The 23,742-nt window shown below is 43.6% G+C and overlaps 1 protein-coding gene and 1 long non-coding RNA gene across 4 annotated transcripts in view; both read right to left on the reverse strand.

The window, feature by feature from the left end:
* LOC309687488 overlaps positions 1–8,020 on the reverse strand; it is a 33,936-nt gene extending 25,916 nt beyond the window's left edge. For all 3 annotated transcript variants that reach the window (XR_014270780.1, XR_014270781.1, XR_014270782.1), the window contains exons 1-2: positions 7,781–8,020; positions 6,063–6,136 (exon numbers count right to left, since the gene is read on the reverse strand). This is a non-coding gene — a long non-coding RNA (uncharacterized lncRNA). The remainder of the gene's footprint in view (positions 1–6,062; positions 6,137–7,780) is intronic.
* Positions 8,021–9,194: 1,174 nt separating this feature from the next.
* LOC309687487 (sushi domain-containing protein 6) lies at positions 9,195–22,043 on the reverse strand. Its single transcript, XM_082502492.1, has 5 exons — positions 21,765–22,043; positions 17,400–17,506; positions 13,964–14,158; positions 11,144–11,276; positions 9,195–10,690 (listed from the first exon to the last, which is right to left on the reverse strand). Exons 2-5 carry the CDS (start codon positions 17,491–17,493, stop codon positions 10,351–10,353), a joined length of 762 nt encoding a protein of 253 aa, XP_082358618.1. The 5' UTR covers positions 17,494–17,506; positions 21,765–22,043; the 3' UTR covers positions 9,195–10,350.
* Positions 22,044–23,742: the final 1,699 nt, after the last annotated feature.

Below are 23,742 nucleotides of genomic sequence, written 5' to 3' on the forward strand. Positions count from 1 at the left end.
TGGTGTGGAGCAGAGGCAAAAGTACCAAATTATCTCCAAGGTTCAAACGACCTGCTAAAGGAGGCCTCATCGGCTGTGTCCCAGGGTCTGCACGCTTGAAGTACGCGTACTACGTACGGTGCGTACTATAAGTACGAGAAGTGCGGAAGTGAGAGGCTTGTGAAATGGGACGGCATACGCTTCGTCGCACTGTTCAGGTTGCCTAGCAACCACATACAGCTTTGTTTGACAGAAATGAAGGAGAAAAATGTTTTGTTGGTCATTCATTTTTGTCATGACATCACTTTAGTTGAGTATCTGAGGCTGAGACCACAGGACTGTAAAACATGATTGTTGGGCTTCATTTCTGTGCTGAACAGTCATTTAAGATTAGTTAGTAAATAACAATTAGCTAATGTTGTTCATGAGACTAAAGTCAACTCACTGTGGCAATGTAAATATAATATGGCCAATATTATAGTACTGTCAGATTATTATGATGTGTGTGTGTGTACGTACACACACGTTTATACACACACGTTTATACACACGTACACACACACACACGTGTGTGTGTATGTATGTATATATATTATATATATATATATATATATATATATATATATATATATATATATATAGAGATATATAGAGAGAGCAGCTGGATAGCGTAGTGGTTAGACTACACGCCTTTGGAACAGAGGATCGCAAGTTCGATTCCTGCCTGGGGCGTCTGTATCCAGTAAGGGTCCTAAGGCTAGACCCCCTATGCTAAGCAAGCCTACCGCAGACATGAGCGAGACAGATAAATATGAAGGCATGCCGGCTCGGACGTCGCCCGGATCAACAAGGTCCGCGTCAGGTGTTGAGGAACCAGGGCACCCTGACGAAAAGTGGGCTACTGGAACAAGAAGGCATCGGTGGGCAAGGGACGAAAACAGGGCGTTGTTGGAATGCTACTACGCAAGTAACCCCGGCGGAAGGGGCTACATGAATAGGATGAGGGACCTATGGACTCTTCGATACCCAACATCCACAATGACGGCGAAACAACTAGTAGCTCAGTGTTCCAACATTCGAAAGAAGGGACTGCTCTCACAGCTAGAGATTGACGAGGTACAACACAAATGCTACGGCAAGGAGGAGTCAGGACGCCAGGTCAGGGGGGAGATATCATCACCCCCACCCGAGATTGGGTACATAGCCCCAAGTGCGATAGGAGAAGGATCGTTGAGTGCGAGAGGAACTGACCTGAAAAATAGGATAATGGCCAAGCTTGAAACCTGGATACCCCGTAGCCGGTTACCAAGATTACGTGAAGTACCCTCAGAAGGTCTGCTAGATGATGTTAATGCAGCACTACGGACAATACCTACAACCACGATTACCGACACTAACAAGCTGATCTACAATACGGCAGCAGTGATCAGTGAGATGCTTGGCTACAAGTTGAACAGCCACAAGGGGCAGTACCCTCCATGGAGAAGGAGGCTAGAGGGCAAGATCAAAGTAGCACGGAGGGAGGTTAGCCAACTAACGGAGTTGCAGAAAGGTGCGACAAAGAAGGTGCATAAGAAATACAGCAAGCTGTCCATACCTGAGGCCTTGGAAACTGCCAAGCAAAGACTCACAGCCTTGGCCAGCCGCTTGAGGAGGTACACCAGAGAGATAGAAGGCAGGAGAATAAACCAGCTGTTCTCCACAGAACCAGCAAAGGTGTACTCTCAGTGGCAAGGGAACAATAATAAGAGAACAGCACCACCAAGGCTGGAGACGGAGCAATACTGGAAGAGCATATGGGAGAAGGACGCAACCCATAACGGCAATGCTCAGTGGCTAGTGGATCTGAGGGCAGACCACAGCGACCTCCCTGAACAGGGTCCAGTAACCATCACAGTGGCAGATATCCAAGAAAGGGTCTCCAGTATGAAGAGTTGGACAGCACCAGGGCCCGACATGGTTCACGCCTACTGGCTAAAGAAGCTGACTGCACTCCACGAGCGTCTGGCAGCACAAATGAACCAGCTGCTAGTTAACGAGAGACACCCGGAATGGCTAACCGAAGGTCGGACGGTCCTGATCCCCAAGGACCCCAAGAAGGGACCGGTCCCCTCCAACTACCGACCAATAACCTGCCTCAGTACTACATGGAAGCTCCTGTCAGGCATCATATCGGCTAAGATGAACAGGCACATGGGTCAATACATGAGTGGGACACAGAAAGGAATTGGCAAGAATACCAGAGGCGCAAAACACCAGCTACTGGTAGACAGAACAGTCAGCCGAGACTGCAAGACCAGACTGACCAACCTGTGCACTGCCTGGATTGATTACAAGAAGGCCTATGACTCAATGCCCCACAGCTGGATACTGGAATGCCTAGAATTGTACAAGATCAATGGGACCCTAAGAGCCTTCATCAGGAACTCAATGGGGATGTGGCGTACAACACTAGAGGCCAACTCCAAGCCCATAGCACAAGTCACCATCAAGTGCGGGATCTACCAAGGAGATGCTCTGTCCCCACTGCTGTTCTGCATAGGCCTGAACCCCCTCAGTGAGATCATTAACAAGACTGGCTACAGATACCGACTACGGAACGGAGCAGTTGTCAGCCACCTCCTGTACATGGATGACATCAAGCTGTATGCCAAGAGTGAACGAGACATCGATTCACTGATCCACACTACCAGGCTATACAGCAATGACATTGGAATGTCGTTCGGACTGGAGAAGTGTAGTAGGATGGTAACAAAGAGAGGGAAGGTAGTCAGAACTGAGGGGATTGAACTATCAGAAGGCAACATTGCAGACATAGAGGACAGTTACAAGTACTTGGGGATCCCGCAGGCAAATGGGAACCATGAAGAGGCCGCTAGAAAGGCTGCAACCACCAAGTACCTGCAGAGGGTCAGGCAAGTCCTGAGGAGTCAGCTGAATGGTAAGAACAAGATCCGGGCCATCAACACGTACGCCCTGCCCGTGATCAGGTACCCTGCTGGGGTAATAGGCTGGCCAAAGGAGGAGATAGAAGCCACTGACATAAAGACAAGAAAGCTCCTTACCATGCATGGAGGGTTTCACCCCAAGTCCAGCACCCTGAGGCTGTACGCTAAGCGGAAGGAAGGGGGCCGGGGACTGGAGAGTGTCAGCACCACAGTCCAGGATGAGACAACGAACATCCAAGAATACATTGGGAAGATGGCCCCAACTGACCGAGTGCTCAGTGAATACCTCAGGCAGCAGAAACCCAAGAAAGAGGAGGGAGACGAGGAACCATCATGGAAGGACAGGCCCCTGCACGGTATGTACCACCGGCAGATAGAGGAGGTGGCTGATATCCAGAAATCCTACCAGTGGCTGGACAAAGCTGGACTGAAAGACAGCACAGAGGCACTAATCATGGCAGCACAAGAACAAGCTCTGAGTACAAGATCCATAGAGGCTGGGGTCTATCACACCAGGCAAGACCCCAGGTGCAGGCTGTGTAAAGATGCCCCAGAGACAATCCAGCACATAACAGCAGGGTGCAAGATGCTAGCAGGCAAGGCATACATGGAACGCCATAACCAAGTGGCCGGCATAGTGTACAGGAACATCTGTGCCGAGTATAACCTGGAAGTCCCGAGGTCAAAATGGGAGATGCCCCCAAGGGTGGTGGAGAATGACCGAGCTAAGATCCTGTGGGACTTCCAGATACAGACGGACAAAATGGTGGTGGCTAACCAACCGGACATAGTGGTGGTAGACAAACAGAAGAAGACGGCCGTAGTGATCGATGTAGCGGTTCCGAATGACAGCAATATCAGGAAGAAGGAACACGAGAAGCTGGAGAAATACCAAGGGCTCAGAGAAGAGCTCGAGAGGATGTGGAGGGTGAAGGTAACGGTGGTCCCCGTGGTAATCGGAGCACTAGGTGCGGTGACTCCCAAGCTAGGCGAGTGGCTCCAGCATATCCCGGGAATAACATCGGAGATCTCTGTCCAGAAGAGCGCAGTCCTGGGAACAGCTAAGATACTGCGCAGGACCCTCAAGCTCCCAGGCCTCTGGTAGAGGACCAGAGCTTGAAGGATAAACCGCCCGCAGGGGCGTGCTGGGTGTTTTGTTTTATTTTTATTTATATATATATATATATATATATATATATATATATATATATATATATATATATATATATATATATATATATATATATATATATACATACACATATACACACACACCTGACTTTCAGCTTGTTGTGTTTGTGGATATATGACTGACTTTAATTATTAAACATTCGCACATAAATAAGTGACGTCATATTCAGTACTTTTGACAGGTCACTCTTCGGCCGCTCCATCTTATTAGGGAAATTCCATATACATAAATGTAAATTTCAAAACTCAACCCCATCATTTGTTTTTGATTGAAGCTGAATATTACTTAAACTCTCTTAAATTAACTTCCAATAAAAAAAGGTTTATCATTGATTGAAATTCATTCAGAAATGTTTAACGAATGACCTGTCACAACTTTCAAGTACAAAGTTGTTATGAAGTCTGTCACATCCCCCCCTCCCCCACTTTTGTTCTTTTTTTTTTTTATCCTTTATTTATCCTTCTTATTTCATTGTACTGTATATTGTTACTCTTATTTCCCTTGTATGTCTACTGTACAAACTGAACTGGAATGACTGACTGTTCGCTTTAAAAGCAGTGTTGGGAAGGTTACTTTTAAAATGTATTCCGTTACAGAATACAGAATACATGCCCCAAAATGTATTCTGTAACGTATTCCGTTACCTTACTCAATGAGAGTAACGTATTCTGAATACTTTGGATTACTTAATATATTATCGTGCTTTTTACAACAACGTGAATGTACTATTGCTGTGTGATTTATTACTATTACTGAAGGTCCGCGACTCCGAACTGTAGTAAAGGGACCTCTGACTAATACGGCGGGGTCCCTGTCGGCTCGTAGCCGAAAAATAGCTTTACTTTGTTGTGTGGGTCAATTTTTCTTGCGAGAGACAGAGAGAGGCGTTGAAAGACTGCTCCAACGGAACTTATTGTTTTCGGAGGAAAACATGAACACAGCATACAGTCTAGTCGTAATAGCTTACTTACAGCTGGGCTCGTCAGGCACTCTTCTTGGCTGCAGTGGTTATTATTATATTTACATGCTTCCAGCTCCCGTTTTTCCTCGATGACAACTCGTACCTTTCCACTCTCCTTTTTCTCCCTCCTCGCGCTCACAGACACATAACGTGTATGGCAGTGCATTCTCCCTGCAGCACGGACTACACTGCCCATGATGCTACATTCTTTAGAGCTATGCTTGTAGCATTCTCCCTGTTAGCTTAGCACAACAACAACAACAAAAAGGCGCTCTCTCACCCAGGAAACACACAGTCGCAGAGAGAGAGAGAGAGCGTCGCCCTGTAACCATGGCAACCGTAACGCTGCCGCCTGGAACAACAGAACGTAGCTGTCAAACAAAACCCAAACAGTCCTGACCCGCGACAAAATGAAACAGGAAAGTACCGCAGTGTAATCCATTTATTTCAACAAAGTAACTGTATTCTGAATACCACCTTTTTAAACGGTAACTGTAACGGAATACAGTTACTCATATTTTGTATTTTAAATACGTAACGGCGGTACATGTATTCCGTTACTCCCCAACACTGTTTATAAGTTCAATAAAGTTTGGAGAAAGAAAAAAATAAAAATAAAAATAAAACCCTCTTCAGCCGCTCCCTTCTGCCGTATTTTGCGGCAAAATTATCCACACCCACCGCCGCGCTATGAATTGTGGGATATATGGGACCACGAAGCGTGCACCGGACCACGCTTGATATTTGGGGAAATCGACGGCGCATTTGGAGTATGCATTTGAAGCACACTTCGAATTGGGACAGCCGTCGTCGCGTGGCGGTGACGTAACCGCACTTGAAATGCGTGCTTCAAGCGTGCAGACCCTGAATTGGGACACAGCCATCATGTTTTTCTGTTCACAACTTGAAGGCGTCATGGAACATTTCCTGATTTCCATAAAGGTTTGAGCTGGTGCAAAACTGAAGTAGTTTAAGCCCTTACCTCTGACTTCATCCCACAGGTGTGTTTCGTCTGTTACAGGTGGCTTTCAAGTCGTCAGCAGGTGGCCCTAAACACTAAAATAAAAACATAATTAATAATGTCGTCAATCATTCATCATTGGAACAACAGTGATGTGTTGAGTTAAGGCAACATAAACATGTTAACTTACATTTAAGTTTCATAATCCAGTGGAAATGTGACTTTATAGTAAAGATTTAAACTGACTGTAAGAACGTAGCCCCAGTTATGTGGCAAAATGAAAACTGTCAAAATAGCTGATGTAAGGCAGTTTTAAAATTTTAGTTCTGTTAACCTTTTAGGGTTTAAAGAAACAAAGAAGCAGAAATGGGAAGTAAAACAAATGAAAGAAAACCGGTTTGTCATCAAAAAAGAAATCACAGATGTGGGCATTTGCATAAACGCTGACGGTAACTGTGAATCCACCCTGTTTGCACAACCTCGCTGTGATGTCACACGCTGGTCACTTTCTGAAGAAGGCATTTGTAAGGAAGCTGAGCGGAGGAGGGAAACCCTCAGGGCTGGTAATAGTTTCAAAGATCACACGGTGTCTTTTCTGGTTCTGAGTTGAGAAATTAAGTCTTCTTCTAACTTCCACCGTGTGACGGGATGTTGTCACACTGTGGCTGATGCAGAAAATTAATCACTGCTGACTGGTTGCAGCAGTCTGTGTTTCACTTCTGGACAGCTTGGACTCATCGGAGCAGCTTCTCCTTTTAGTCTGACTGGAAAAGGTGAAACACATCCAGGCTTATCTGACACAGAGTCCTTGAACTAAGTCACAAACTGATAAAGACCGATAATGCTTTCCTGGAAATGGGTGCATTACACATCACTGAAGAGACTATGTGTTTTATCTTTATGGGAATTTTCCTGGAGAAAATCCAAGGAGGGAAAAAAAGAAACATGATCCTACATTTTCAGTTTAAGAGACCAGAGAGACGTTTACTCTGTCTGTGGCTTATTTTAAGGTTTTATCATTTCAGAGAGAAATACTGACTTTTTTTACATATATCTGCCGAGACGGGATAAAACGTTTGTTTCAGAGGTGTGGTCTGTGATCTGCTGTATCCTGAACAGGTAACTGCATCCTAATGTTAATAAGGTCCAATCAGCCTTAATTGAATTGTGTTTAATTATACTCGAGGCCTTTATTTCCAACTCCACTCTTTTTTTCCTCAGACTGTACTAGAGTAGCTTTAATGAATCACATATTAAAATAATTCTTATTTATCCTGAATTGGATCTCGTTACAGCATCTCAGTTCATATGTTGAAAACAACCTCCATTCTTCTGAATGGCTGTCCATCACAAACAGAAGGTTTGAGCAGCCAGTGGGCGGGGCTTCTGTTCCCGGTACCGGGGGCGTTGGGGCTCAAGAGTTATGTAACCCGCCATGGCGTAGAGCCTTTTAATCAAATATCAACTTGTGTAGTATTCACAGAAACCTTTCTACAACCACCAAACACAGCGAAAACAAGCGATGATTAAAAGAGCAGTTATGTAAATGCGAAAAAATCCTGTAAACAAACAAAACCGAAACCAGAAATTCTCCAGACTTCATATAACCGGCTAAACAAAGGCTAGTTAGCTTCGAGAGCTATCACAGATTCCAAACACTAAGTTTCACCGCGCTCCGACCAAAAGTCACTGAACCAGCCGCAAAAGAAGAAACGCGTAGCAGCGCAAAATTGGCTTACCTCCCAGTTTCCTCCGTTATTTTCGCAGGTAGCCGATAGCACCCTGATTATCAGCAGCTACCGCGGCTAACTAGCGCATCAGAGCCACTTCCGTCATTTTAGACCTAGCTACAGACATAAATTGGGCCCAGGTGGGGTCTGGCTTTGCAACTTCTGATTAGATGAAGTGGCATCGTTACCACGATTCTATTGGCTCAAACAGTTAAAAAGAAATGTCAATCATGCAAATCCGCTAAAAGAGGCTAAAAGAAGCCGGAAGCGGCAACCCCTCAGAAAGGGCCCATTGTCTGTGAATGTGTGGTTAATTCTTCAAAAATATTCAAAAAACAAGCATTTTTAGGCATGTTAATGAAATTAAATAATCTCTGCTGTTTAATACCTAAAACTTTTACTCATATATGGTGTCCAGAGTGTGTCAGGATTGGACTTGTTGTACAATGTCTAAATATTTATTTATTAAAAGTGCTGCAATTTTTCACTGTTTTACTTTAGAAGCACAAATCTTTGCACAGATGATGTTTATATGTTGATTACTGAATTTCTGGATTAAAATGAGATCTAAAGCGTATTTTTAAAAGGGTTTTACACTAAAAACTTTTTCTGTGTTCCAGCCTGAGTAACTTTGACACAGTAACATCTGCTGCAATTTTTACACCTCTGATGAACAAGTGTAAGCTTTATTTTGATACCAAGATTGTTTACACAGTTTGTGATTGCAGAGAAATACTCCATTCATTTTGGGGATGTCATTTTCGAGCAGGAAGCCTAGAAAACAGGTTAAACTAGACTGCTTTGTTTTGTATTGTTTACTTTTTAGGTCATAGTACTTTTATGTTTTAATGCATTTATTGTTTTATTAGCTGTGCATGATCAATGTCTAGCTTTTTCTTTTAACCATCCTTGTAAACAAATTGACCTGATTTGGCTGTGCGACGTGACATCAGATGTCTGATTGTTGTGTTGCATCATGGGCAAAGTTCTCATGCCAGCTAACCTGCAGTCTCCTAAAAGGGAAAGACCAGATTTTGTGTCATTTGTTTTCACAACTTCAAACAGTACAACTCGCTGTGCTGTTTCTTCACCGTGCTTGAGTTACACTGTTTCTCAGTCACTTTCTGGGAACACAATCATCAACTTTACTGCTGACAGCTGTTGTTGTGGGCTAACCTGCAGCATGTAGGGGTAAAAGGTTCATCCAGCCAGGAAAAACTGTTCAGCAAGAAGAAAAAAAGTTCACCACCAGGAATTTAAAACCCTGCAACCCCTTAAAGAGTTCCTGCTGTTTTTAGCAGAGCATCTCAAACAGTTGTGTGAAAACTTTCAGATTTATGTAAAAACTAGCAGCTAAAGACAAATGCTGCACAAAATATCAGCTGTGTTTACAACAGCAACAAATGAGACGGAGACGTGCAAATAAAGAAACACTTCAACATTTATTAATCATATAGTTCTGTGCAATAACACAATATAGAAATAATGATTTTGTAAATATTACAATTTATATACACATATTTTTATATATATTAGTTCAGATCTGTCTGCACAAAACAAAAACATTAAATACATTCAAGGTCTGAAGGCGTCAGTCATTCGAGGAACCCAGTAAGGACATGAAGATGATCCTCAAAGGCATCCGGGTCATCTCAGAGATTTGCACCTAAAATCTTCTTTTTATTTTATTTTAAATTGATTTTTTTTTTTTTAAAGTGCCTACATAAATCTCTAATGATTTACTAAATATATTGATTTCATTTAGTAAACCAATCGACTCATAACTGTAGATTGAAAGCGATTAAATATTAAATAGTTTTTCCTCCATCAGCATTGAATGAACACAGCAGAAACACTTTGAGAGAACATTTGGTTTCCAAGCACTTTGCTGTACATGAAATTAACATTTTATTTAAAAAAAACAAAATCACCATCCACGACCCGAGTGTGTGTGCTTTTAAATCAGCAGCCCGTGCGCCTCGGCCCGTTTGGACTTTAATAGAAACACTGTGCAAAAGTCTCAGACACAAATGCAGAAGTGAAAAGAAACAACACGCCACTGACTTCACAAACGAAGCCTTAATGAGCCCCGTCACTGAGGGGAAAAGGTAGACGACGTCTCCAGAAACACACTGAAAACACACACACACACACACACACACACACACACACACACACCTTCATGTCACCGCTGTCTGGTAAAAGCCTTCCTGTTTTCACACTCTCAGGATTTCACAAGACAGCGATGATACCGCACAACACACCCCCTCCCTGTGTCACATACATTTGCTATACAATCAACGTTTATACAAACACACTATACAATCAACGTTTCAGCTATAAATGCACTTCAGTCCTCTTCATTCGGGTCTTTTTTGACCCAACAACTGGCCAATCAGAGCTTATCGTCTAAAATACCATGTGATAGGTCCTGATGCTGGTGAGCCAACCAGGAAAAGTGCGGGCAGTACAGGAGTCTGCCGTGAGCCCCTGTTTTTATGTTTTTTGAGCAGTTATCTGCAGAGTGAACACTGCACCTGTCAAAATCATAAACTACTTCTGAGTCTCTCCGTCCGTCATCATGTGTCCTTATCGTCTGAAAGTGCAACGCGGAGCTGCAGGACGTCCCCGTCATTCATCCTGTCTCTGGCATGTGGCGACTGGACCTCTTCGTAAGGCGGTGGAGGGTTGTCAGGGCTTTGGCCCGATAGGAGCGGGCAGTGGCTGCCGTCTGACTGGCTGCTCGGGGAAGACTGCTGACAGCCCGGGGCCTCCTGAGCCAGGAGGAGCTGCGTGGGCCCGGGAGCTGAGCAGGCAGGGATGCGCTGCCCCCAGCTGCCGTACACCGCCTCCTCATAGGAGGGAAGGGAAACTGGAAGCCCGTCCACCATCAGGTCCAGCTGGTCTGAGGAGCGACGGCTGCAGGGAGGAAGGAAAAGTAAGAGGTTAATGCTCAGATGACAAATGAAGTGCTCCTGACCTCTGACCTGAAACTACAGCACTGAATATAAAGTAACTAAAGTTGAGCCTGTGTTTCCAGCTCCCCACACTCAGACAAGGCAGCACGTGATGCTAACACACATTTCAGTATCAGTATTTATCAGTAACCAGAATGGATACTACTAACCCTCTTGCCTTACTACAAGGTGGAGTTGACCTAATTAAGAAGTTATTTATTATAATAATAAGAACATGTGGCAACAGCTTTGATAGGCTGATAACACTCAGAGTGTTTGAAGTGGTGTCTGTCCTGTACAGCTATTAGTTTATTTATATCATGTGCATATAAATACACATAAGATGTCACACCTGTAAAAATAGGTGCTCAGAAACAAATACATGGATAAAAAGTCAATAGACGTTTCTTCTTACCTTTGTGATTGACAGGGGTAGAGCCGGGACTTGAGGACCAGGCAGGCGGTGGTGGTGAGCAGGAAGATGGACACACCCACTGCAGTCGTGGCCATGCTGGGCATTGAGTCGTCGGGTTTTGGGATAGGATTGCCTGAGGAAGAAAAAGACAGACATTACAGATGCTGAAAATACCAAAACCTTCACATTTTGTTGCCTTTTCCTGACTTTGTGTGTGTGCACACTGAACATCTTGGGCCATTTTGGGTGTGGTCGCATTTATGCATGAGACCATGCATATGCAGCAGAGCCACCAGAACATTCTGCAGCAGGTTTGAACTTAACAGGATTGTTTTCAGCAGAACAGGCTTCCAAAACTAAAATCCAGGTTCTTTGAGGAGATCTGATTATTTCCAAAATTGTGCCTGAATGCCAGATGTGCATTTGGTGTTTTTGTCACCACAATAAGACAGGTAAACTGAACCTAAATGCATAACCCTGGGAAAGGTTGTGTGTTCTGAGTAGAAGCTCTGAGCAGAAATTAATTATCTATCTCAAGATCTTTGCGAGAGGAGAGATTTTCAAGCTGTGTGGTTTGTTTGTGCCCGTGACAACACGGCAGCAGCTTTCCATGAGACTGACAGCATCAGAGAGGAAATGTTTAATGGTTATTATGGTGGCTTTGCCCGCTTCCTCTTTCTGCACTTTGACTTCCTGTTGCAGCACATTCGACTGAATGGCGACAGAGGAAGTTGGAACTGGTCTGAGGAAAGTAAAGCTGCTACTTCCTCTGTAGAGTGTGTCTGTGTTCACCTCTTAAGTAGGTCATAAGATAAAGACGATAAAGCTGCTGCGTCTGCTGTTTCTGCATAATTGATGCATTTAACTTACATCGGTACTGAATTATCTACATTTTGTGTCAGTGTAGAAAACATTGGGGATGATTTTCAGGTTCATGCGCAGCCCTGTGCACAAAAACAAAACTAAAAGTCCTTTTGTTTTGCATAGTTATTCAGCAAAGCAGTGAAATGTGTATTCAGACTCTTTACTGCGGTAAAGTTAAGATTCTGAGCATCAAAATATAGTTAAAAAGTACTTAAAATAAAAGTCATTGTGCAGAATCACACATCATTGAAATGTGAAATAATATAAATTAAAAAAAAGGAAAAGGAAGTAGAGATTTGAAGTTTCAATACAAGCCCAATAAAAGTGTACTTCAGCAGAATCTAAGAGTAAATATATCGGGTCACACTGCAGCACTGGCGGCATTGTGAGACTAAGAGTACAACAGTTCAGTGGCACTGCTGGTGGGTGGTGATTCTTGTGAATGAATAATGTGGTTTCCAGCAATAATGTAGCCACAAACATGAAAGTTTACACATTAACAGAAAACTACGACAGAGACTCGTTCCCCCCCCCTTGTTGTTGTTTCAGAAGTTAATGAAATGGGTGTTTTGGTAAGTGTGTGGTGTATGGGGCACCAACATGTGGCCAAAACTAAGATGTCTCTTAACACATAATGTAAATACTGTACATTTTCTAAAAGAAATCTATGCTCGTTGGTTCCATTTTATGAGCTTTCCATTATAATATTATCTTTAAAAAGATGTTGAATTTAATACATTTATATTAGTCTAGTTATAACTACCTATTCGTGAATATTGAGAAGCACAGTCATCCACAAGTGTGTTATTTAATTATTTTTAAGGGATACATCTGCAGTGGCACATGCACAGTCTCACTAGATTGTTAATGCTTAACTTAGTGTGTTATGATCATAGTTTTCTTTTATTCTGCTGAGACTTTGAGTCTTGGGGCCGTGTGATGCTGCTGTCAGTGTTTCATTGACCAAGAGCGCTGGTTTAGCTTTAACTCCTGGAGTGGTTACTGAGTCCTAGTCCGTGCTTGTGTCCAGGGTTGTTATCAGGCTGTCATCCAGTTCCTCATGAAACCAGTGTTTCTGAAACTGTGCGGTGTATGGGGCACGTGATCTCGGCTATCTGTTTTAAATATTGTAAAATCTGGGAAATTTGAGTTCATAATTTGCTGAACGCGTGGTATGCTGTATTGATTTCATGTGACTCAAGCTCTTTGAGTACTGCACACTTTAAAAAGCCACGCAAGTACAATTTGTTTCCTTAATCATTTTCAATAGTGCCATAAAGTCAGCGGCTGTAAATTAAAAGAAAAAATGTAACAGTGGCTGATACTCATTGGTATTAATGATGAGATGGAAATTAGATGAAGATGATGAGATGAAGCTTCATATTACTTTCTTCATATCGGAAATTAGCATTAACACATATTTGTATGCTGTCGACAAGTACTTGATACACACGCTATCTACTTCCTGAATGCTTAAAACAAGAAATGAGCGGTGACTAAAATGACTAACCAGCCTTTAGACTGGCTGGGCTGACGGGGAGATGAGTCACAGGTAGATTATAAACTTAAGTAATAATCTCTAAGCAACGCTGTGATGCTCGCTACTGCTGGGAAATGTTAAGAGTTGTCTAAGAAAATCTTATTATTAAAGAAGGAAAGTTTCATATCATACGACTTCTAAACGGAGTAACTCCAGAAGCCTCAGAGGCGATTGGATGGCTCGAATCGAAACTAACAACCTGCTGACAATATGCATGAGCAAAACTCGTAAGCATGGAAACTCAAACTGGCTTATCAGCTCCATTAAACACATCTAAGAGTGTGAGTTTAATGTACCACTGCTCTTTGCACTTAACAAAACACACAAACATCAACACCACGCCCTGATCACTTTGCTGGAGCGCAAACAAAAACACAACACGCTATAACTCTGACTGGAGGCCGTCAAACTCTCACCTTTCATGGGGATGCAGGCAGATATGGGAGGACCCCACTTCCCGTTGCGGCACCTGGACAGTGAGGTCCTCATCTGGTATCCTGATTCACAGAAGAGGCGGATGGTGGTCTTGTGAGGGAAGCCTTGGCACGGGGAGGGATCGCAGCGAAAACCTCCATATTCTGGCACCAGAGGGTGAGTGCAGTTCATTTTGCCTGCAGAAAAACAAAACAGTGATGAGAAGGGGCCATGTTTCTCCAAGCACCAGACCTCCTCGACACCTCCTAAGTTAGACATTCGGCCATATCCAGCTGAGAGTAGATGGCCACTTGGGAGCATCTCAGTGCAGCTCCAGAAGAGCTGAAGGAGGTGGGTCCTGAGAGGAAGCTCTGGACATCCATTGTTAGACTACGGTCCTGTGGCCCTAGACCTGGACATTTGTTCAGGATCCATCACTGTTGCTGGATATTGTTTATGTTCTCCCTCGGCCCTCCTCCATTTTTGCAGCACTCCTCCATGTGCGTTTGTTTGCTTTTGGCTTTAAAGAACAGGATAAACATTGTGGAGGTGTTTTTCTCACTCCTTCCTTCCACCAGCTGCCATCAGCTGAAACTAAGAGAGATTTAGCTCTGTTTGGATTGAGGAGGGTTTTTTTTCCCCCCATTACATAAATATTCAGGGGGGGTTTTATATCTCCTGTAGGCTTGCATTGCTTTAGAGTTATTTCCACAGTGTCCTTTGGTTTCACAGTGCTAGCCAATGATTTTGCAGCTTTCTGCCCCCTTTGTATTTGCACTGTTCTTAAATGTGTCATTGTGCAAACACTTGTGTGGTTCACTGAATTTATGGATAATGAAAGAGGACCTGCATGCATCCTTTGTCTGGATTTTAAATAACTAAACAAAAAAAGAAACCAAAGGGCAATAAGTCGGCCTGGAGTGCAAGTTGCTATTCCAACACACTCGAAGAAGATAAGCATGCAGGCGAGGTTTCATGGTGAGGGGTGATGGATGAAGAGTGCAACACAAGCTGTGTCCACATGAAAGCACAGCGAGGGGATATTATTACAGCAAACAAGAGCTGATATGTGGCTAAAAGGCTCCACAGAGATGTGGTTCCGTTTTTTTTTAATGATCTTTATTTACTCGCCCACAGTAGGCAGCTTTACCAGAAACCCAGCTGTGTTCCCAACTTCCTCTATTTCTTCATCTTTCACCTTAAAAACGTATGTCTGCAGAATTATGGTTTCCTCCACCTCTTCAGCGTTAACGTGCTGAGAGTAGGGCAAGTGTGAAGCTGAGAGCGCAAAATGACACCTGAATGAATAAAGTAAGACACTTTCAAGGGATTTCACTCGCCTTCTAAAAATCAAAGAAACAGATATTTAGACGCATCTGAGCCACAAAGTTGCACTGCAGCGTTACGAAACGCAGCTGGTTCCTATACGAGCTAAAGAGCGTGACAAGATGGTTCTTATTAGGACAGGAGGAGCCAGACAGCTAGTTTCAAACCTCCAAAACAGACTGAACACAGTGACCTGAAGAGAAACTGCAGACATCCTGCCTAAAGTTCATGTAGTGTTTCAAAATCAGTCATGGTAAAGGTGTCATATAAGTGTGTTTCAGTCCAAACTGCTGCAGAGGCTTTATGTGGCCTTTTCAGTGAATTAAAAAAAAATAAAAAATAAGGGTGACTTTTTGATCTTTTAGTGTTTGTGTGGCTTTAATAAATCTCTAAATTACTTTAATTAAATTTCTCTTCAGGTAAGATCAGGTGGAAATCTGAATTTCCAAATAAAGTTATCTTTTAAAAACTTTCACTAAAAAGTGGTTTCCAGTTTCACTCCTGCTGGTACACATAAGGTGAGCTGAATAAAATAGGATTATATCAGTTTATTTAACCGCTTATGCAACTCAAGCCGGGGTCGCCATGCGTCTGTGTTTGGAGCTCTTTGGTTGCAGAAGGATTGTGGGAATTGAAGCAATACAAAGACACAGGGTTTTACGACATTCGTGAGAATAATCGGCAACTCCCAACTCGTCATTTCTCAAATACCAGGGTTCCTGTTGTGAAGAGACAAGCTTTAAACCAAGCCCAGTCTTTGGGCAAAACAAAAAAAGTCCTGCAAAAACAGGACTGTGACCTGTCAGGTACCGATAGAGCTGCGGCTGGAACAACTGACGCTCAATGATGCCTTTTGCATGAAGGGGAAACACAGGAGGCGCCTGACAAAGCTGCATTATGATGTGTCAGGCTGAGGGCTCCCTGGTTCATAGAGTGCTTTGAAACAGTCCAGAATAAATGGGGCTCGGTGGAGCTCTGGCCCATCTTCTTCCATATTTTTAATCAAATTTATTGAGGCAACAGATTTACATGTCTGTGAATTTCAGGGACATCACAGCACCGTCATCAAACTGACCAATCAGCACGCTTTAGATCAAGGATGTCAAACTCACTTTACATCAAAGGCCACACACACATACCCACTTTGATCTTAAGTGGGCAGTAAAAATTCCCTTTCGGTCACGGTAAAGTGGTTTAACTGCACATTTATCTCAGCATAAGAAATGTGCAAAAGTTCTGGTTTCTCATTGCTTTTAATTATAAAGTTGAAAGTTTTGTTAATTCAAATAAAAATAATGGGAATTTGTTTGTTGTTTTTTGCTTTTGTTTGTTTTTTTGTTTGTTTTTTTGTTTAGTTGGGCAGCAGGCTGCCAATTATTTGTTGTTTTAAGGGTTGGGGTGGGAACAAGATTGAAATTTTGGAATATTCTGAAGCATTTTGTGTTATTGTATACATTGTATTGGAACCTTTGTCTAATAAAAAGACTTTTGAAAGAAAAATAATGGGAATTTTCTGTCATTTAAATGTTGATCCATCACTTCATTACTTTGGTGTAGTATGAATGTTGGGGGAGAGGTGTTTATCAGTAGGACAAGCCAAAAAAAAAAAAAAAAAAAATCTGAAAAAAAGTTAAGTCATTACATGTTTCAATGTCCAATTCTGGTCCCTGGGCCTTATGTTTGACACCACTGCTTTAGATGAACATTTATGTGCAAAGTGAACTGGCCTGCATGCACACTACTCATAACAGTTGTGAAAACTAAACTCTGATGTGTGAAGCAGGCAGAAATAATCACTTTCTGTTTAGGTTCTTCACCCCTCGTATCTTTTGGATCATCTGAGAGCAATTTCTGACATAAAGGGGTTAAGAGGAAGTGGCAGAGCTGACACTGGCAATCTTTTTCCCTACTTCTTCTTTCAGTCCAAAATGTATAACCACCACGATGAGATGAATGAGCACTTTGTTAGTTCTCTAATATTCAAACACTGAATCAAAGTGTGCGTCATTTCTCTGCCATCAGCTCAGAGTTTTTGCTTGAGTTCTTTCAAAAAGGTTGAGTGGAGATTGCTGTGTGTTTTAAAAGCGACCCTGTTGGGGTCAGAGGTCGTACCTGCAATGAGGAGTGGTGAGGAGGCCAGCAGGAAGAGTCCACAGACCAGACTGACGGGTCCACACGGCCATGGAGAGAGGACTGAGGCCGACATCAAACCGGACTTCCTGGTGACACAACAGAGAGTCAGAGGAGGAGAAAGCACACACAAACATGCCAGCGGCCATCTTCACACACACACACACACACACACACACACACACACACACACGGGGGTAACGGACGGTCACCAGGAAGAAGTCCCCCCACCTGCCAAAACCTTTCTGATTAAAACGACACCCCAGCTGTGAACGCAAACACCTTCACCCTGCTTTTGTCAGCTGTGAACCAGCCTGTCCGCCTTATTTTTCAGAGAACACCTACAGAGCGAGCCAGCTGTTGTCTTCATCCACACCTGTCAGCTGCTGATCACCACCACACCCTCTGCTCACCAAGTAGCTGCAGCTGCAGCGACAAAGAACCTCGCTCTGATTTTTAAACACAAAACATAAGATTTAAAGCCCCACGTCCTCCCCTCTGTCTGCAGCATAAAACCTGCCATTTTCAGCCACATTTAACTCAGAAAGCTGCTTTTAAAATGCAGAGAAGCAACAATGATGAAGATGTTTAAGATTATAACCCACCAGGATCTTTGTCTAATGTTTGGAAGTACTGGGGAGTTTCTCCAGCCTCTGAAGGAGGTTTGAGAGCCAACGGAGTAACTGAATAATCGTGTAGCATCTGTTTGTCACTTTGTCACAAAGCAGCGTCAGCCACACGTTATATCACAGCTCTGTGTTAAAATGCCAAACAGTCACACACTTTTATTTGCTTCTACTGGAAATGCAGCAAAGTAACAGTAAAACGTGGATTTTGCTGATGATGGCTGAGCAGAAGTTTTCTGCACAAATAATCAGATAAAAATTCGCCCACCAGCTTTTCAGACCTTCTGTTTGTGAGGTACAGCCAATCAGAAGAAAGTTTGACTGCTTGTTTCAGTCAGAGGAGGAACTGAGGATCTGCACTGATGCTCAGTACAGTTCAAATAAAGATTATTTTGGACTCAGAATCATGCAGAGCTACTCTAAAAGAGACACACACCCTACTTTATTTCACCATCTTCCCATCAAACCTTTAACCAAGACAGCACGGCCTGACTTCAACCTTTCAGGTGATCCATTCTGAAACTACCACCTCCCACTGTTTACGGTTTCAACAGTGGCCATATCGACCACCGCCGCCGTCTGACGGCGCCGATACAAAACTTTCTTCACGCCGAAACCGAAAGCAATCGCCACAGCAACCAAACCTTTATCTCCAAATCACTAACATTGCACGCACACACTTCCTGAGATAAACTGGTTCCAGACCTCTGCCGGAGCCGGAGCCCAAATGGCAGCATGTGTGAAAAGGTGCGTGTAGGTGTACTTTGCCCTCTTTCATTTGTGTTCGGTGCTTTCATGTCGACAGAGATGCCAGTCATCTCTGGAGCAGCCGGGGGAGGACCCACTGCCTCAGCGAGCCAGCCAGGCTTAGATGCGCGCGCGCGCGCACACACACACACACACACACACACACACACACACACACTACAGATTAACACACTGAAACACACACACACACACACACACACACACACACACACACATTCACACCATCTCCATCTTCTGTGACCACAACCTGTGTGGGAGGTCTGCATCTTAGTCATCATGGATCTGTGTGATATTAGAACTTGTGCTGTAATGTTTGTGAAGTTAGAAAAAGCCTGGAGGCAACAAGGCTGCCGTGACAACAGAGTGATAAAATAAAACCAGCCTCATCAGGCCTTCCTGTCTCGCTACAAAGCCCTGAAACGATAGCCAGGCTTCGCTCGGTTTGGCAAACTTTGCGTTTGAAGATGTGAAGCATCAACGCAGACTCGATCAGAATCGTTCTGGAGAGGCTTAAATGTCAGATTTCCTGCCGACTTCAGACTGCGCCGGTGCAGTCTGGGTGCTGAGGACTGGTGATATGACTGGCAGATGCTACAGGTGACTCCACACTGCAGGTGCAACAAAAATGCAGCTGCACAGTGAGAATAAGACAAAAGCAGAATAATTTCACAGAGAAAATAGTTCCTGGAGCTGGACTGTCCTCCCCCATCACCTACACCTCCCCTTCATGACTGAGGTGAAATGATTTCACCGTAACTCAGGGTGGCCACGCCTGTGTGTACACATTTCACCTTCTTTATCTCATATTAGAGTAGCATTTGCTCTTGTTTAGCTCGCTCTTTCTTGGAAATATTTTCTGGCGCACAGGACCTGATGTTTTTTTCCCCCCATGTTTGCAGCCACAACATCGAGCTGTTTGGCACAAACAGAGGAAGCAGCTGGCGTGAGCACAGGTGAGAAGGGGACTGCAACCTTGAGGGAGCCTCGCGGTCTCGTACAACATGACGCAGACAGTAAAGATAAGGGGGAAACAAAAGCGTGAGTTATGGAAGTTATCAACAGTAGTTTGTAGAAGGTGGTGCTAAGCCACATCTGAGAGCCTGGTGGATGAGTAGCCGTGAAGAAGAGTCCTCCTGTGAAAGCCTGAACTTTGCTCTTTTTGCTCCAGTGTGAACGTGAGAAACGAGCAGGCAGATGGAGGATATAACACTTAATGTCAGGGTATGATTATTACCGCTTTTAATTAAGAACTGACTCCAGTTTTTAACCACAAGTTAGAGTCAACATGTGAGCTCCATCTCAGATATCATAAGATAGCATGTGATTAAACCTGTGTTTGGGGTCAGGCTCCAAAATCCGTCTTTTCAGCTGACCATGCGGTAGGAAATTATTCCTCACTTATGTTTTGAGACAACAACAAAAAAAAGAAAGAAAGAAAAAAAACCCATCAGTGATGAAACAACAAACAAAGAAACAGAAACCTGGCCTCTGTGTACACAATGCACAGCAGCACTCTGTGGAAGTGCTGATGCTGCATTACTGAGCCGATGGCAGGGATGCAGCAAGCATGCCACCCTGCAGCTGCTGCTCCCGTGTGCACCAGTATTTATTTGAGACACACGAACGCATCTCAGTGCAGGAGGGAAACAGGAATATCATGTGTGCTTCACTTAACTGAGACATAAATTAATAGAGAAAAACATGGAAAGCAGGATCATTTCGCGCTTAAACGCACCGTCAGAATTGCTGCCTGGTTTCTATATTATGTTTATAAATAGATGTATACATATGCAGGTTTTACAGTGTGTCGTGTTTTGCATGTATGTTGTATCGCTCTATATTTTTTACTGGTCTAATCGTGTGTGCCGCGGCTAAGGGAGCTGCAGATCGAGACTAAAATGTGGTGAAAGTTCAAAGCTAAATTAGCACTGGGGATCCTTCCTGATGATCTCAGATCTCTTTGTGGAAATGATTTTATCCATAAAGTGTTTCCTGTTCAGTGAGTCAGATGTAAGATAAAGGTCATAAAATCTGCCAGAAATTAGCCACGCACTAATATTATGGCAGTAAAACCGCTTTGGTCTGATATTACAGGTTCATTTAACCGCTCAATCAGCCAGATCTGACAGGAACTTTCATATTAGCTCATCCACTACAGTCCAGATCCTTCCTTCAGGTTTTTACAATTAACATGTTTTGACTCATACTTTGACTCATTTTGCTCTTGGTGTTAATGAACGTGACTCAAAGAGCACTTTCCTCACCTCACAACCAAACAATACATCGGTAACATCACAAGTGCGCTTGAGGGTGATAACCTCATTACTCAAAGGCGTTTTTTGCTACATCTGAAGCTCGCATCATTTCCAATGTTCACGAAATGTGGCAGAGAAAAGCAGGAAAGTGCTTAAAGTCATATTTCATCTGTAGACCTACACTCTTACAGTGCAGAGCCCTGACAGCTTAAACCCATTCAAATTAACCCTTGAAGAGGCTTCAAGGACTCCTGGAAAGCCTTGAAACTAAAAGCCTGTCCTTAAAAGCTGCACAGCTCCTGTCGGATTACAGATTTCTGCGCACAAACACTGTTTGTTATGTAAAAATCTCCCCCGTTCCACCGCATCATCATCAGCATGACGGACCTGTTATTTTTAGGCCCTTCGGTCGTTTGTGAAGGAGCCGCTCTTCTGTCACAGCAACAATAATTCAATTACAGAAACCGAGCGCCCCTGCGCGATCTGCTGTGACCGCCGATGTTTGCTGTGTGTGGATCCAGCGACATCAGAAAAACACCCACACACCAGATCACAGTGGGAAGTCTTCGCTGTTCGTCTTTACACCTGCGTTATCCCGCCGTCACCGGGCAGGTAAGCGCAAAGCCCGACACCGCCTCGGTGTGAATGGAGCAATGGAAGGGAGTGAAAATGTCAAAAATAATATGAAAAAAGCTCACCTGAGGGCTGAGAGCGAGGCACGGCGGGGTGATCGTGCACCGGAGCGGCTGCAGGGCTGTCGAGGACTCCTGGTGTGCTTCCTCACCGGTTTCAGGGCGCGAACCGAGGGTCGATCAGACCTCCGCGACCAGCTGACGATCGCTGCTCCTGCACAGCAACAAGTGGGACCTTTTGGGCTGTTCTCCCCTCACTCATCGATCAGCTGTGTTTGACAGCGACACATAGGCCTCCCATTGGTTGCTGCTGCCTCCAAACACCGCCCACCTGCGCGCCTGCCGTCATATTCTGGAAACGCTCTCTTTAAGCCACAAACACACACACACACACACCCTTTAATGCTTTAGTTCCTCTTAGCACAATTAGGAAAAGGAAACTGTGGCCGGTTCCAAAATAAAAATAAACATATACAAAGAAACATTAAAATGAGCTGAAAAGCCGATGAAGTGACTTCCTGGAAGCACATTTAATTAAGCAGTGGGCTGAGCTGCTCGCAGTTATAATGAGCTGAGCCTGTTTAACATGTTTGTTAAACACAAAGCAGACTACAGCTCATAGTCAGGTAAGTCAAAAGCCGTGTTACTACACCCTGGGAATCATGTCAGTGATGGCAACAGATCATGGGTGTTATGGTAGTGATGTTACACAAGATACCCATGAATTTAGGCAAAAACTGTAAATCATGCTGTGTTTCACAAGAATTGAATAATCTACATGTAACAAGCAGGAAAATTCCCACTATTCTTCTATAGATGTGTTTTTTCTGTTAGCTACTAGAGGAGTCGCCCCCTGCTGGAGGCTAGACAGCTGCACGCACAGACTGTATTTAAAAGATGGACGTAGCATTCGGGTTTTGTAAGTAAAGACTTAAACCTTTTTTCTTTCAAATGTCCAGCAGAGGGCAACTTTTCTGGTTGAAAATTGACAACTCTACCTGTTCTTTGGTCTATGACTTTGGTGAGTACTTTCATGAATTTGGTGTCTCCTTCATTAGTTTCAGGTGTTATTTTATAAAACATGATATCCACATTTACAAATGTCCCTGTTTGCTTCAGCACGGAGGGATTCTTCAGGGCGGGTGATTCACGAGTGTCTGCCTCATGAACATGGGCCTAGGTGTCGCAGTTAGATCGACCTATTTCTAGTGTTTTAAAACATCAAGATGGAAACGATGACTTTCAAATTGAGTCTTTATGACGGAGCTTCACTAACCACTATGTGACATCAACACTCATACAGTCATCTATTAGTGAAACTGTGAGTAACATTAGTAAGACAAGGGCGCAGGGTCAAAACAAGCAAACCGCAGGTGAAGTGCTGGAACTTATTTGAAACCAGATGTTTTCATGATGATCAGAAACAGACAGTTTAGCCATGATTTCTCCTGCACGGGTAAAGCGGGGCTCTTTAATGACCAAATTAGACCACACTTTACAAATCCACCATCAGGTTGCTCTAAGGAGGGCTTCAAGCTAATGACTGAGGTTGTAAACCCACCAGGAAACTGTTTACTGGGGTCACAGATTACAAAAGCAGAAACTTGTCTCTAATCAGAGGAGTCGCCCCCTGCAGGTTAAAGTAACTTAATTTTTCAGGCCTCATTTTTTATAAAATGGACTTTCTTGCACACAAATGTGTGTGTGTGAACAACCACATTTCAACTGAAGAGAGGAGCAGAATGAATACAGGAAGAAAAACAAGTATAAAAAGTATCCAAATTCAGTTTTTCTTTTTACATATTTCAAAAACAACCTGGTTCCAAGTTTTAGGTAACCCATCCCAACAGGCACAGATGCACACTCATCTTGAATATAGCACAAGATCTAAACATACAAACAAGCAAACCCCTCACTTCTTCTTTCCCATCTGTCTGAGGTTCACACGCCCACAGGGACCACAAACACAGCTGTCATTGTTTGGAGGAACTCACCCTTCAGTCTCACTGTTGACAGTAAAAGTGACGAGCCGCAGCCTGCAGAA

This window comes from Aulonocara stuartgranti (assembly GCF_965226115.1).
Source record: "Aulonocara stuartgranti genome assembly, chromosome: 14".
In the NCBI taxonomy this organism is placed as follows: Eukaryota; Metazoa; Chordata; class Actinopteri; order Cichliformes; family Cichlidae; genus Aulonocara; species Aulonocara stuartgranti.